This window comes from Bombus terrestris, chromosome 1 (assembly GCF_910591885.1).
Source record: "Bombus terrestris chromosome 1, iyBomTerr1.2, whole genome shotgun sequence".
Taxonomy (NCBI): Eukaryota; Metazoa; Arthropoda; class Insecta; order Hymenoptera; family Apidae; genus Bombus; species Bombus terrestris.
The window spans coordinates 7,240,433-7,254,354 of NC_063269.1; the positions used below are offsets into that span (position 1 = coordinate 7,240,433).

At 37.3% G+C, this 13,922-nt stretch overlaps 1 protein-coding gene across 4 annotated transcripts in view; it reads right to left on the reverse strand.

Annotated features, from left to right (window-relative positions):
• Positions 1 to 13,922, reverse strand: part of LOC100646769 — a 292,006-nt gene that overhangs the window by 164,657 nt on the left and 113,427 nt on the right. Inside the window, exon 1 of one of the 4 annotated variants that reach the window (XM_020863893.2) lies at positions 1,039 to 1,354. The exons of the other annotated variants lie outside the window; for them this stretch is intronic. Within the exon in view, the coding sequence (XP_020719552.1) occupies positions 1,039 to 1,123 (85 nt within the window). The 5' untranslated portion in view covers positions 1,124 to 1,354. Of the gene's footprint in view, positions 1 to 1,038; positions 1,355 to 13,922 lie in introns of those variants that run through there. 4 annotated transcript variants of the gene reach the window in all.

The window sequence follows — 13,922 nt, forward strand, 5'->3', positions numbered from 1 at the left end:
TGATATTTGCGATAATAAGAGAATTTATCATATTTTACTGTTTTGTAATTATCGGTAAATAAATGAAAATGTCAATCAATGATACAAGTAGTACGTATGCAGGCGATACATTTCACACAGTACTTTTCATTCGACAGATATTGAATAGATACGTTACAATAACATCATTTACGCTTCGCATTTAGTAAAATAAATGCTTAGTAAACAGTAGATATTTAGCATTCGGATCTCTACTATTCAGCTAATCCTAACAAAAACTGCGTGTTATATTTCGCAGGCTAAATTTTATTGATAAATACATCATACGTAGAAACAAACGAAACTCAGTAACACCGAAAATAATTTGAACGTACACGCTCGAAATAAAAAGAAAAATTCATTTCTTCATAACTTGTATGTTCCAAAATATCGATCATTCGAAATTAACAACGTAATATATCATTCAGCAGATAATCGATAATTAAATGACGTATTATCTGTGGCAAATGAGATTTTCGTCAGCCACGAAAATTATTAACCTTTGTGTTCCAAAGTTATATTGTTCATTGCGGCCAGCCATGCGCAATTGCCATAGGTACAAATCCAAAAGCACCGACTTTATTCCTTTACAGATATTTCCTTTAACGCTACACCCATATCGGTATCTGACTAAAAATTGTTATTACCCAAAGATATCCAGATGGAAATATGTACGAGGCGCATGAGAAGATTAAAGAATTCTAAGTGTATTATCGCATACCTATCCAACGATATATTGACGGTCGTTCACCCTCGTTACTCTTTTCCTATTTTAGCTGGTGAAAAACTCCTCGCTTACCCAACAAACCACACCTCAGTCTCTAATCCCTCGTACAACCCTTACGACAACCTATACACCTTCGCAACCCTGACAACCCCTATCCTCGTCCCTCTTGCAACCACTTGTCGACCAAACGTCCAACGAGAAACGCTCTCCCTTTGTTGCCCCTTTGTGCAACCATAGAGTACCGACAAACATAAAATCGTCTCATACAACAGAGATATTAAAAAGTTACTCACAGTTGTCGTTCTTCGCCTGGACCAGGCCCTGGCACAATGTCAGTGCCAGAAGCAGGAAGGCGCACGAGCCTCCCGTCAACCACATTCTTCTTCTTATTTTTCGTCACGCGCAGCAGGTACATACGAGCGAAGAAATCGAAGCCATCAATCCGAAAGTCGCGCGGCAACGACGCACGATCACAAACGACCCGAGAAACTCGAGGGGAAACAAGCGCGAAGGTTAAACGCCGTACAAGAATGAGATACGAATACGCGAACGTGACCCTTCGATGTGAAACGAACACGACGAACCGCACCCCGCGCTGTATTACGCGCGACTGATCGCCACCGGTCGGCGCGATTTTACGCGCGAACCGACTCCGCGGTCGGACGACGCGCATGCGCGCTGCCGTCACTAGAAGGGTGTGGATAGACGGGGGTTGAAAGGATCACGACGTACTACGCCGACACCCACGCTCATTGTAGAGGCAAGTTAATGAGGGAAAAGATACAGGCTGGTTTTACGAGAGTATCGCAATACAGGGTGTGTCCGTGAGGCAGCTCGCGCCACGCACAGTATGTGCAAGGGGGATACGCGTTTCTGTGTGCATAACCAAGTCTGGCCGCTTCGCCCGTTAAATGGAATCGTCGTGCTGTTCCTCATGATTGTCTTGGCCTTTTATGGCCGCCGGAAGGGCTCGATACGCGGACGGCCTAGCACGCCCTTTTATCACGCTCTTTTCCTATGCAAACGTCGATGCTTTTTCGTGGATGAAAGGGCGGAATTTTCGGCGCGTGTGCTTTTGTCTTTGTTGAAAGCTTCCAGTACAGTGGCTACAAGAGGCATTCGTATACTGTTGCATTTATTTATCGTATTTACAGTTAAGGTAAAGACGATTCTTTGTGTAAAACAGTCCCCTTAGCGTGGAACATCGTTTAATAACAACATTCTGAGGAATAAGAGATGTACAACATATTCTTCCGAGCGTCAGGATTAATTTGCAGAAAAAAAGGAATGTAATATTAATAAATATCTGACAAATGGTAAAGATAAATCCGTATAGTTACCGCTTCATGGGATAAAAAAATAATCTGCGTCAAAGTGCAGATGAAAATAGGTTTCAAAGACAACTCCGACTCGATGCAAGATAGTGGATCCAAACTATAGTGATAGTAATAGGCGAGGGTGGCTCTTGTACAATGTTCGGGAACACTTAAAAACAATTTCGCAATCTCATTAACATTATCGAAAATATACGAGACCATTTGAAACGGAAAATACGGAATCAACATGTTTTATCGAAAAATAATTTAAAGAGGACTCTTTTAGAAGAATGGACAAATATTTCAAGCAGAATTCTCATCGATTTGATAAATTCAATGCCATTACGGCTTCGAGCCATAATAAAATCAGAAGGAAACCCCATTAAGCATTAAAACAATTAAACCTAACGATTTCCTCTCCTAGATATAAGGTAAAAGTCTTATTATTTGTTCTTAGCAAGCTGTAACTCTGTGAATATTTATTACGCATATATTTTTGCCATTTTGTAGATATTTGTTAATATCTTCACAAAGGGTACACATATCTCATCTTCTTTTTTATGAAAATTATTCCGCACGCTCGTAAGAATATGTACATATTTTTTATTTTATTAAAATTTTGTTAGAAAACAATGTCCTGCGTTATTTCTGTTGATATTAATTACTGTACGAATACTTTTCACACAGACTTTGTACGCTAATTAATTATATCCGAGTATAATAAAATATTATTTACATTGGTATCGTTTGGTAGTACAACAACTCATACAGAAATAAAATGTAGAATCTAATAGAAAAAAGCTCTTCGTTGGAGAGCAGAGGTACGTACAAATACCTTCTGTAGCCATTGTATGCGTCAGCGTTACTTTAATTAGATACTTGTTGGTTCACATCTCTGTTCGTTAGTATCGGGTGTTTTCGAGGTTCCTAGGAAGGTTACACTAATAGATACTGATCATTTGCGGAGCAAGGAGATGTTAATTTTGTTGTGTAGCGAATAATGAAATAAATAAAACAGAAAATAGAATGGAATAAATATAACAGATAATAGGATTTTGATGAATACATTCGTATTACTACTGTTGAAACTACAAACAGCGATGAAACATGGGAATAATAATGTAAATTTGATTCAATTCTTAATTGCATTTTGTTCACCTATTTTCTCGAGAGTTTCATAATGTATAATTTGCCTTACCATGATAAATAGTAATTATTCTAACGAGAATTTCATTCAAACATCTGTCTTCTATCGTTTATCTTCTGAAAAATTGTACGAGCTTACGATATTTATTTCAGTAGGAAGAATAAATTATATTAACATTAACGTTCAAGCGTGCGTAAATATGTATATAAATATGGCGAATATATGTACATAATATAGACATATAATTGGCAAGAATAAAATATAACTTGTAATTATTATTTACTCGAAACTATCAAAACTTTCTCTGGCCACCTTCTTCTGAGAAGCATCATGATGAAACGTAACTATAAGAGTCTGTTCATAAAACATCGAGAACAAAACAACAGGAACGATAATATTTTCCAATAATTATTTTAATTATTGCGTATCTCACGACAGCAATTTATTTTTCAAACTGTCATCAACCGGTCAGAAACTGCGTGAAATTTCAACGGAATAGAGCGTGAAATCGATTTAATAAAAAATACGCGGGAATTAAGGGACATCCTTTGCTACGGCCCTGTCCATTCCGATCGCAATTTTTCCCCGATAACCGAATACAAAACAGAAATAAATAGATAGAATTGGCAGAAAAAAAAAATTTTTGTAACGCTCGTTCTTGCACGAACTTGCACGAACATTTAAAAAACGATAGTTGTTTGAAAAAACTTTTTTCTGCGTGAGTTTGACATTTGCGTTGGTTTCGCTGCCTGTGTGTAACTGCATCCGCAGTTTGCGTGCGAATGAGAGGAAAATAAAAATGTGGGACAATATGGTTGAAAAATAACGGACGACAAAAGTAATTACGATGATGGCGTAAAAAAAAACCGCTATACGAAAATGTTCTACGATGCTATATTTTTCGACGGCGTACAATCGCACAAACATGTGCGACGGTAACGTTGAACATTACGTTCGTAACGAGACGCGCATTAACCGCGATCTAACTGAAACAAAATGAATCTCGAAGTATTGTATTACCAACGTGAAATAATCTCCGAGAATATAAAGTCGCAATGGAAAACTTTCTGGGCGCAACTGGACGATAAATAACGTTGGGAACACGCAAAAGTAACTGTTTAATCGAGAAGATGTTGAAATTTCAGAAATTGGAAAACGAAACGAAACGAACATTCCTTCGCATAGCTGTGCAAGAAACCATCCTTTTTTCTATTTAGTTCACTCTGCATCCGGTACATAAATATTTTAAAACAGTAGAAAATGAGACAATAACATTGTCTTCGTGAAATATCTCCACTTTCTTCCATAAATATTTAAGAATTGTATTTACGCAAATTGTACGATATATGCAGAAAATACTAACACACATAACACACCAGTAGTAACTCTTCCGTGGTCGAAGGCGAATTGTTAATTATCGATTACCTTTATTTTTTACAATATTCCCTTATAACACGATATGTACCTTTTCAAATATTTCCTTATCCATGATATGGTAATGGGCGTTTATCACCGCTGTAACTCGTTATACTTCAAAAACGTCACTTCCTACAAATTTCGAAGTCCTAGCTAATTATAATTTTCACACCACGTGTATTATAACGACACGCAATATCCTGCAACTACGAGCGAATGAACTTGAATGAAAGCTCGTTATGCGGGCGTTGCATTAAGTTATTAGACATAAACGCCTAACATTGTGCAGCCAGAATTCAGTACGCAAATTAAGAGGGTTGGTTGGCCAATTTGCGAGACAATTGCAACCGTCATCAACGGCGCTTTTCACTCGGCGAACACCTAATTTCGTGGACAGAAATCTGGTAACGCCGTGGCCGGTCACCCGTCAACCTCATACACCCCGTGTATAATAGTGAACGTGGTGACGAAAAAACCCGGTGAACGAAGTTTCTCTCCGCCTTACGTGAAACTTCGTGTCCATCGGCCAGAGAATTTTAAATTCCTCGCGGCCACTGACGAAGTGACATCGAAGACGACCGTGAAGCCCACGAGACGAGTGGAATTGCAAATCTTCGTCGCGGAACTTGCTGCCCTTCCTGCAGGAAATGCTTCAAAGAAATGTTGCGGATTCGACTGCAGAGAGTAACCCTAATACGCTTTTCCGTGGTGCAGAGTTGGAAACACGACTAGCGAAACAGCACAAAGGCGAGCACAGCTCTCTATCGTGCATCGTCACGCGTTGCTATTGTCGTCTTATTTGTATAGAGTAAAATTACACTTGTTGGAAAGAAACTTCAGTTGATGCCCGATTCACTAAATTCTGCTGATTAAATTGAGCCATGTCGTGCAAAAACCTAAAAACCGGCGATCATCTGAAATTGAGCAATAGTTGGAAGATTTTCATTTAAGAAGAAAATGCTCTAGCTTTATTTCTATCAGGGACATTTTATTTCTTCGTGTCGTTTCTAGCAAAAGTATTTATAACGTTAGTATATTTGTCACGAGTAACTTTCTTCAGATTTATTATCTCAAGAGATTTATTTAGATTTATTATTTTCCACCTGTATTGATTTTATTTTTAGTCAGGCGGTTTGGAAATTCCTTGGAAAATAACTACAAGCCCAAAACGGAAGTGTGACTTGGTACTTTCAATAATTTTATAATGTAAGAGTAGTTCTATTCTAAGATCTTGCAATTTTTGCAAAATAAAGATCAACATTGTGGGATCCACACTGTGTTTGACTAATTTTTTGTTATTTTAAAGGTTCGTAAGTTTCTTGGTCCAATTTATTTATCTGAATGTGAACTTCTGTGCATTATATCAGCTTCAATTATATAAACTGTTTGTTCCCTGACAAGTCCAGATAGATGGAAGCCTATTGTATGTGATGTTTTCTCTCCAATAATACATATTGCTGTTTCAGTGCAACAATGGCGCAACTGAAGAAAAGTGACTTTTCCGACGAAGAAAATCAATTTCACTTAGTAACACTTGCGATTAAATAAGGAAGGGACCGTTTTATGATGTTGGGATAAACAACGCTTGTTTGTATTTTCCTACCTCCATCTAGAGGCTAGAGATATTAGAAAAATTATTAAATTTTTATAGTAGAAAAATTAGATATGTCCAAGGCTGGTAATTTGTCTCAAAATTTGCAAATTCTCAGTTACTATAACACTGGAACGGCCAGATGCATATAACAAAGGTTGTACAACATTCTTTTTAAATATAAACATTTTAATGCTAATAGTCAAAGAACAATTTCTTTTGCTACTCTATCAGAAAAAGTTAAAAATGCCTCGACTAATTAATTAATTTTACTAACCAAACTAATCGATCACAAAAAAGACTTATAAAAAAAGAGGGTTAACTATTTTAAAAGTTTCATAATTGAAAAGCAAAAGCAAGACGTGACAGTAGAAGTTAGCAACGTGAAATTATAACAACGATTAACAGATACAGAATAAGCTTTATAGAATTGAAGCAGTTAGGAATCATAAATTTAAAGTACTGACCATATAGTGGAGCAATTATCTGCGAACAGCTAAATTAATTGAAAAAGATGCAGGAAATAAACTTTTTTCTTCCATTATTAGATAATATTTTATTCTTGAATCTTTCAGCTACGGTGCATAGTTAAGTTATTTAATCATTTCTCAAAATCTGTAATTCTGATCACTGGTATAAATATTTTATTGATAATGAATGCCTTAGGTACTGACGTTGCCTATCTTAATACCTAGAACTTATAATATCGATATTCAAAGTACAGTTAAATAAATTAGAATTTAACAGATTTCTACTAAATTACATAATATATTTGAAACGTTCTAATTTCTGTTCAATATAAATATTAAAGGATAATATATTTATAATTCGTCCTGTAGTATCGAACCCACAGCGTGTTGCAAAATAGTTTCTCTTCGTGAAGATTTCAATTTCTTCAATAATAATAATAATTATAATAATAGTAGAAGTAATGTTAATAATAATAACAATAGTATTAACAATAAAAATATTCAATAACGTTGTACATTGTTAAAATCCAGTATTCATGTTGTACAATTAAAGACTTTTCGCGAACAAGTTTCAACGAAATCTCAAGATACCTTGAAAAACCGCATTGAATGGTAGTTCTTGGCTTAAAGTTAGACCGACAGAAGAAGCAGCCGCGCATTGACTGGAGTTCGCGAAATGCGGTGTATGAAGTGGCCATCTTCTCTGGGTCGAAAGCTGATGAATCGAAACGGCCACGTCAATGAAAACACACGTCACGTTGGTTCTACAGGATTTCATGATAAGAGACGGCCGAGTGTACTTGAAAATACTGGCATACAAACGGTTCACGTTGTATCGGGCTACGTATCTCAGAGATAATATTGAAATTTCGTCCTTTGACGTTCTGAATCGCGAGAGCGCTCGATTAACCGGTTCAATTTATTGTGCGCCGTTACAAATGAATTTAAATAAATTCATGAATACAGCGGCATAAATTTCCCTAAAAATAACCGGGTTACTCTGCAGCCTCTGCTATAAATAATACACTCCACCGACTCGGGAAAGTATTAAATCAATGGATATGAAATATCGTGGAAGCAATTAATTGGTGTAGCTGTTACGTAAGCCGGTTCGATAGGATTAATACGATTGTTAGAGAAAATAAACCACCTCTCGGAAGATCTCCCTCGTTTGCCTATTTTAAATATAATTTCATTATTAAACTACGAATAAAAGAACCTGTAATCTTCATTCGATCGTCGTTTATCGTTAACATAACCGAGGTAATAGAGTCACTGTTTTTAAACGTTCGCACGCGATAGCGAAATTGTCAATTTTACGAACTGTTTTGTTATTCGATGCGTTCTTTGCCTTCAAGTTGCATAATTTTGAAACTATGTGAAAGATAAGAATATTGTCGATGAACAGTTACAGTAATCGAGTTAGCAAGTTTTTCGATTTCTTCCATTAAAATGGAACGTTTCACGCTTTCTCTTTCGTAAATATTCCTTGGCTTAAGTTTACTTTCGTTTTACCATGAAGTTTATCAGGAATAGGAAGACTGAAAAATTAAAGATAAAATAACAACGCCGTGTTTTATTATACAATGTAACGAACTCGTTCTACGGAAGCTGCAACATTATTTCCGCATGGGAAAAGAGTAGGATTAAATTCGTGTTTTAATTATTCAAGCGCGTTAAAGATTTTATGCCTGGTGACAGTAGAATGAGTCATACTCTGTCAGACCCGCTCTTACGCTGAAATAATAAAGTCTGTATTAGTCGCACGATGCGATGTTTGCGTCACGCAATGTTACACATGTGTTACAACTTTATAGCTTTAATTTCAGACGCGACCAATGTGCCTGGAGTTTAGCACAGGATTTACTATAATGATATCCCTTTTTCAAATTCAAATAAACACTTTCGCGCAAAAACAGAGTTTGAAAATCTTTTTAATTATTCGAATTTATCTGTTCGTCGCAATGGTAACTTTACACTGTCGTTTGCAAAAATTAGTAATTTCACGTGTGCAAGCGAATTTATTATTATTTCATATTAACACCGTATATCAGAGTTTCAATATTTTTACGTAACCAACAAGCGATCTCTTTTTCAATCTCCTTTGTTTTTCAATTCTGCTTTTAATAATTACACAATTTCCATCCCTCCCTTTCTATTACTTTCGTAATTTAATTTCGATAAGCCGTGCTTTTAAAACAGCAAATTTCGACTTCCATCTTTCCTCAATCGCGATTAACGATCTTTTTATAAGTACTGCTTGAAAATGACAATTTATGAGCGTACATATATTTCTTGGTTCGTAGCGTTGTTGAACCGAGAATGGTAATAACTATTTTTCAGAAGTTGCCACATCTTTTCTACACCTTCTTTGTCGTTTTTCTCTGGCACACTTTTATGAATCTCTTAAGTAGACTGTTCTTTGATTGCCAAATAATCTCCTCATATTTTACCAGTTCTACAACCTCCACGGGTAGAAGCACGACCAAGTATTAGGACTTGCTCCATAACTTCTTCCTCGGGGTGCTTAGTAAGAATAATATCTTCACTTTACCAAACGTGATTCTCACGTTTTCAAGTCTCTTACATTGAATGCCCGATAATTCAACCAATAATACGATCATGACGCACGGTTATCTCAAGCGTTATTTCATACTTATTGCAACTTCATCAAACGGACTACGACAACAAATGTAGTTGCTAGGAATTCCTTTCAGAATATTTTATCAATTTTCCTTTTACCTTTAAACATCTTTGGGAAAAGGCGTGGCTAGCCCTCCACTTGACTGATATTCGATTCAAACAAACAAAATAAACCAATTGCAGGTGTACAAACGAACTCGGAATTACAAAGACAATTATAAATTATTAACAATGAGCGTTGTCTTCAAACTATCACATTTGTACTTGCTTTTTACATACGACATTTACATAAGATTTGCGTACTTCTTTTTCTGTCGCTCGATTCCAATCCGATCCCATTTCTGTTGCTTCAAACCGAACCAAACTAAATTAAAAATGTTGTTGCCTTCGCTGCTTTTTCTCTCAACTGTATATTTGTCAACGAACTAACGGATCGCCGTGACAATCCAAAATTGAGTTTCTCACTTCTAATACACAGTTGCGCGCGTTAAAACCTTGTCACGGTACATCGATTATCGCGCGTCTCTCCTTCCATTTTCCGCGTGTTCTCTTTTTCTCTGGTACCAGCGCCGAAGGCTACCGCAGTAAGAAACTTTGCCACAGGGAAACTCGTGGCGGATGGTACACAGTTCTGGGCCGATCGGAAGTTCCGCAGGCCACACGGTCCCCGCGTGTGCAGAAATCCGATGTGTTAATTTACCAACTTGTTTCGGTTTCGCGAAGAATTCCCTCGCACCAACTCAGAACGGATATCGATCTTCTATTACTTTGACTCATCATCGGATCATCAATGTTTCAGCCGCGTCTAGTGATCCTACCAACACCGGATGCTATTGATTTATCGATTATTCTTCCACCATTTCTCGAGAAACGTACTTTCTCGATTTAATATGTTCTAAACTACAGATGGAAATATTTTTAAGGGAATTTTAACTTTCACCGGAAGTCAACAGAGAATTTTTGTCTTAATACTTTTAAATATCTTTGTGCTTCGAATAATATTCGATGAATATTTCTCGTACGAGATAAAAATAGAAGAAAAGTTATCTGTGGAATACTTATAGGAACTTGCTTCTGCAATTACGTTAAAAAGTAGCAAGATTCGGGATTTTAAAAGCTTATTATCGTTTCTGAAGAAAGACATAGCCGTACAGTTAGGAAAAGGTATTTCCAATTAAATTTTAATAAAAATATAAAGAATTTAAAAAAGAAATATAATTTGTTTTTTGTTCAGTAAATATTTTTAAAAACTTCTACATCTGTTTCATTGCTTTACGTCTACTTAAATGTACTTCTGACGAAATATTGCACAGATATAGTTACTTTCAATGTTGCAACGTAATGCGAAATCCCGCTATTCGGAAGAACAGGCGTTCAGAATCATCTTTTATTTTTACACCGCATTTTATACTGCACGTAAAATAATCCTTTCCTACGATATCGTTTTATTCCATATCGGAAATGAAGTTTGTGTGCTATCGATTTTACAGGCTCTTCATAAGTATCACGATTCTACGAACAAAAGAGAGTTTCAACTTGGAATATTTGGAAACAGAACTTTGATAGATACGCCATCATTCCAGATAACTCGTCGATCTATGATATTAGTTTGTCCGAAAAGTTTCTTTCGGTTTATAAGGAAATAATAGACGCACGATGTTTTTGTTTTATATTAGTTTACTGAATTATGCGCGAACTTAATAATAGGAAATGGATTATACCTGATTCAATAAAATAATATAAAACAGAAATTGTTGTTCATCTATTATCACCTTATGAAACGAAAGAAACTTTTCGGACAACCTAATACAACACACGATGGGCAGTGAGACGAAGATTAGCATAAACTTTTCTTTGTCTCGATCCGAGAAACGATTCGATCAGATCATTCAATTACGATTAATCCATCACGCGACTGTAGTGGTTTACTGGCGAGAAAAAAGCATCGATAGCGTTGCATCTTCGTCGAGGAGGAGAAAACGGCTCGTGGGGTAAAAGTATGGTCGCGCTTAAGGTTGCAAGGAAATTTGAATTTAAATTTAAATGCAAGCTCTGAAGAAAGTTTATTAAAAACGAAGACGAACGGCTGTCGGCTAGCTGTCTTTCTTGCTCTCGTTTTATTCAAATGAAATTACACGAAATTGCATCGTTAATTAAACTACATCCTGTAAAAAGTCGGTAAAAATAATTTCGAACGATGTAACATAGAACATGATGTTCAGTTCGACGTAGGATCCCAAACGAGTATGTTTGCACGAATTTTTCTTTTCTTCTGATAACGTAAAAAATTTATATTCGCTCAATCTTTTCGACACGCTTACAAAAGATTTCGATAGAAGAGAAAATTGCTAATTTATCCGACGTTTCCCATTAAAAGATAACAGAAAACGATGTAACCAACGACGAATCCAATATTTTTCGACGAAATAACGTCGATTTATAATTTAATTTATATTATCCGTATCGATATTGCGCGGCTATGGCACGGTTCCCTTTTGACGACCATTCTTATGGGTAATAAAATAAAACTGTTATAATCTAGCGTATCCGTCCCGGAACGTTACGTACGCAACGGTGCCGACACATCCACGACAGGACGTTGAAACACGCGTTTTAACCCCTTAAGGGTACCCCTTAATCCTTACAGACGAGCGACTTTTTGATCCTGCGTTCCTGCTGCGTCACGCGTTTGTCTTCGTTGTTTTTAATTGAAGAAAACAAAGAAGGACATATGGCGCTGTCGTATTTTTCGTTGCGCGCCTGCACTGACCCTAAATACAGCTGTCGTCGATACAAATATCGTCGAAACGAAAAATTCGTGAAACACGGCCTCTGTGTTCGACGTGCGACGCGATGTAACGATAACTGTGTTTTATTTAGCTTTGTCATTTTCTTCTTTTTTTACGCCTGGGGACACGTTTTATGGAAATGTGCGAACACTTGAAGAGTTAAACGAGACCGTTCACGTTTATCCGTCAGCGACCGGTACGTGACGTTATCGTTACGTGACGAGCCGCCGTGCCGTATCAAATATAAGTCGACCTATAATTGTATTTTCGGATGATCTCGCTGGCAGAATGGCTGAAATTACGGGCGTTAAACTCCGGCAAAGGATTTTTGATCAATGGACAGATGGTGGGTTTGAAATTGCAAATTTCTCGCCCGTCATCGTTAGTTGGATAAAAAGTCGGTCTCCATAACGGGATTTGAGCAGGGCCAGGTCGTGCAAGCCGGGCGCAATTCGAGGCTTGAATTTAACGACGAAGCAGTCGACCGTATAATTAACAAAGAATTTAGTTCAAAGAGGAAAATGTAGAGTGACGAGAGCCGGTGAAGAGTCGGGCACGAACTACTCGTACATTTCGCCCCTTCCATTGCTCTCTCCTTTTATTCTTCGTCACCCCTGCACACGGACACGTGTACTTTCGCCGGAAAGAAGGAAAAAAGAAAAAGAACCCTCTCTCTCTCCATTCGCACCCTCTTTTAATTAATATCCGCGTGTACCCGCGAACATTCACGGCTAATGATACCAATAGATTTTAGATGAATTCGCCAGACGACTTTCCTGTCGTTCCGGAAACTTTCGAGGAAGCGCGAAACGAGTTTACTTTCTTTAACACCTCGTCGCGGCAAAATGCGTTCTGTCACATAGGCGTTCTATAATCTGTTTTATAATTGGTTTCAAGTTGGCTTCGCGATGAATATAGTTTTCATTCAATTTTCCGATATACGCGTGGTACGTGAGAGCGACGTCTTGTGAACAGACCACGGCCGTTGATGCAAATTCATATTTTTATCAAACCCATCAAGAGGATACGATATATATTTTGAATCATCCAAATAGAAAATCGTTTCGCGTATTAAGCATTATACAGTGTACTTTACCGTGCGCATATTTCATACACCTATTGCATATTACGCGGAAATTCTATAAAATTTCGCAGCCGAAAGTTTTCCATAAATGCATAAACATTCGCAGTCTACTTACGACGCATGTAAATGAAATGTTGCGGATGCAAAATAATCCCCATTCGCTTTGCGTTTGCGACGAAATTCCGTCAGCTCCTTTTCCAGTCTTTCGTATTTTCGTTGGTAGCAGGCAGCATGATTTGCCGTGCACGAAGGTATGAACATCGACAGCGTTGAATGTAATATTGAAATTTTATTCATGAAGTTGGCGACAGAGAGCTGGATCACGTCTGAATTTATTACAACGGCCAGTTACATTTTGTAAAAAGTTACGAGCTGAAACTTCGGAACTACGTTAATTAGAAAATGAACACGGGTCGGGTCAGCGTGGCGGTATACGCGAATCGTGCGATTTTTAATTTCTAACTTGCGCGTGTAACGCTGATGTAAGTTTCAGAACGGCGGTCTCAGGTGACGTCGCGACGACAGCCAAACTGGCTAAAATAGTACGTGGCGTACGATGAGTTGTAACAAAACCTCCAACAACCTAACATTTCCTTCGTAACGTCGAGAACTTTTAACACATTGTTCGCACTTGTTCATATGAATTTTTTTAACTTATTGCAATCGAGCATTACGCGAACACAGAAACTGTAGCACGTAAGTACGTCTGGTATGCAAGGAA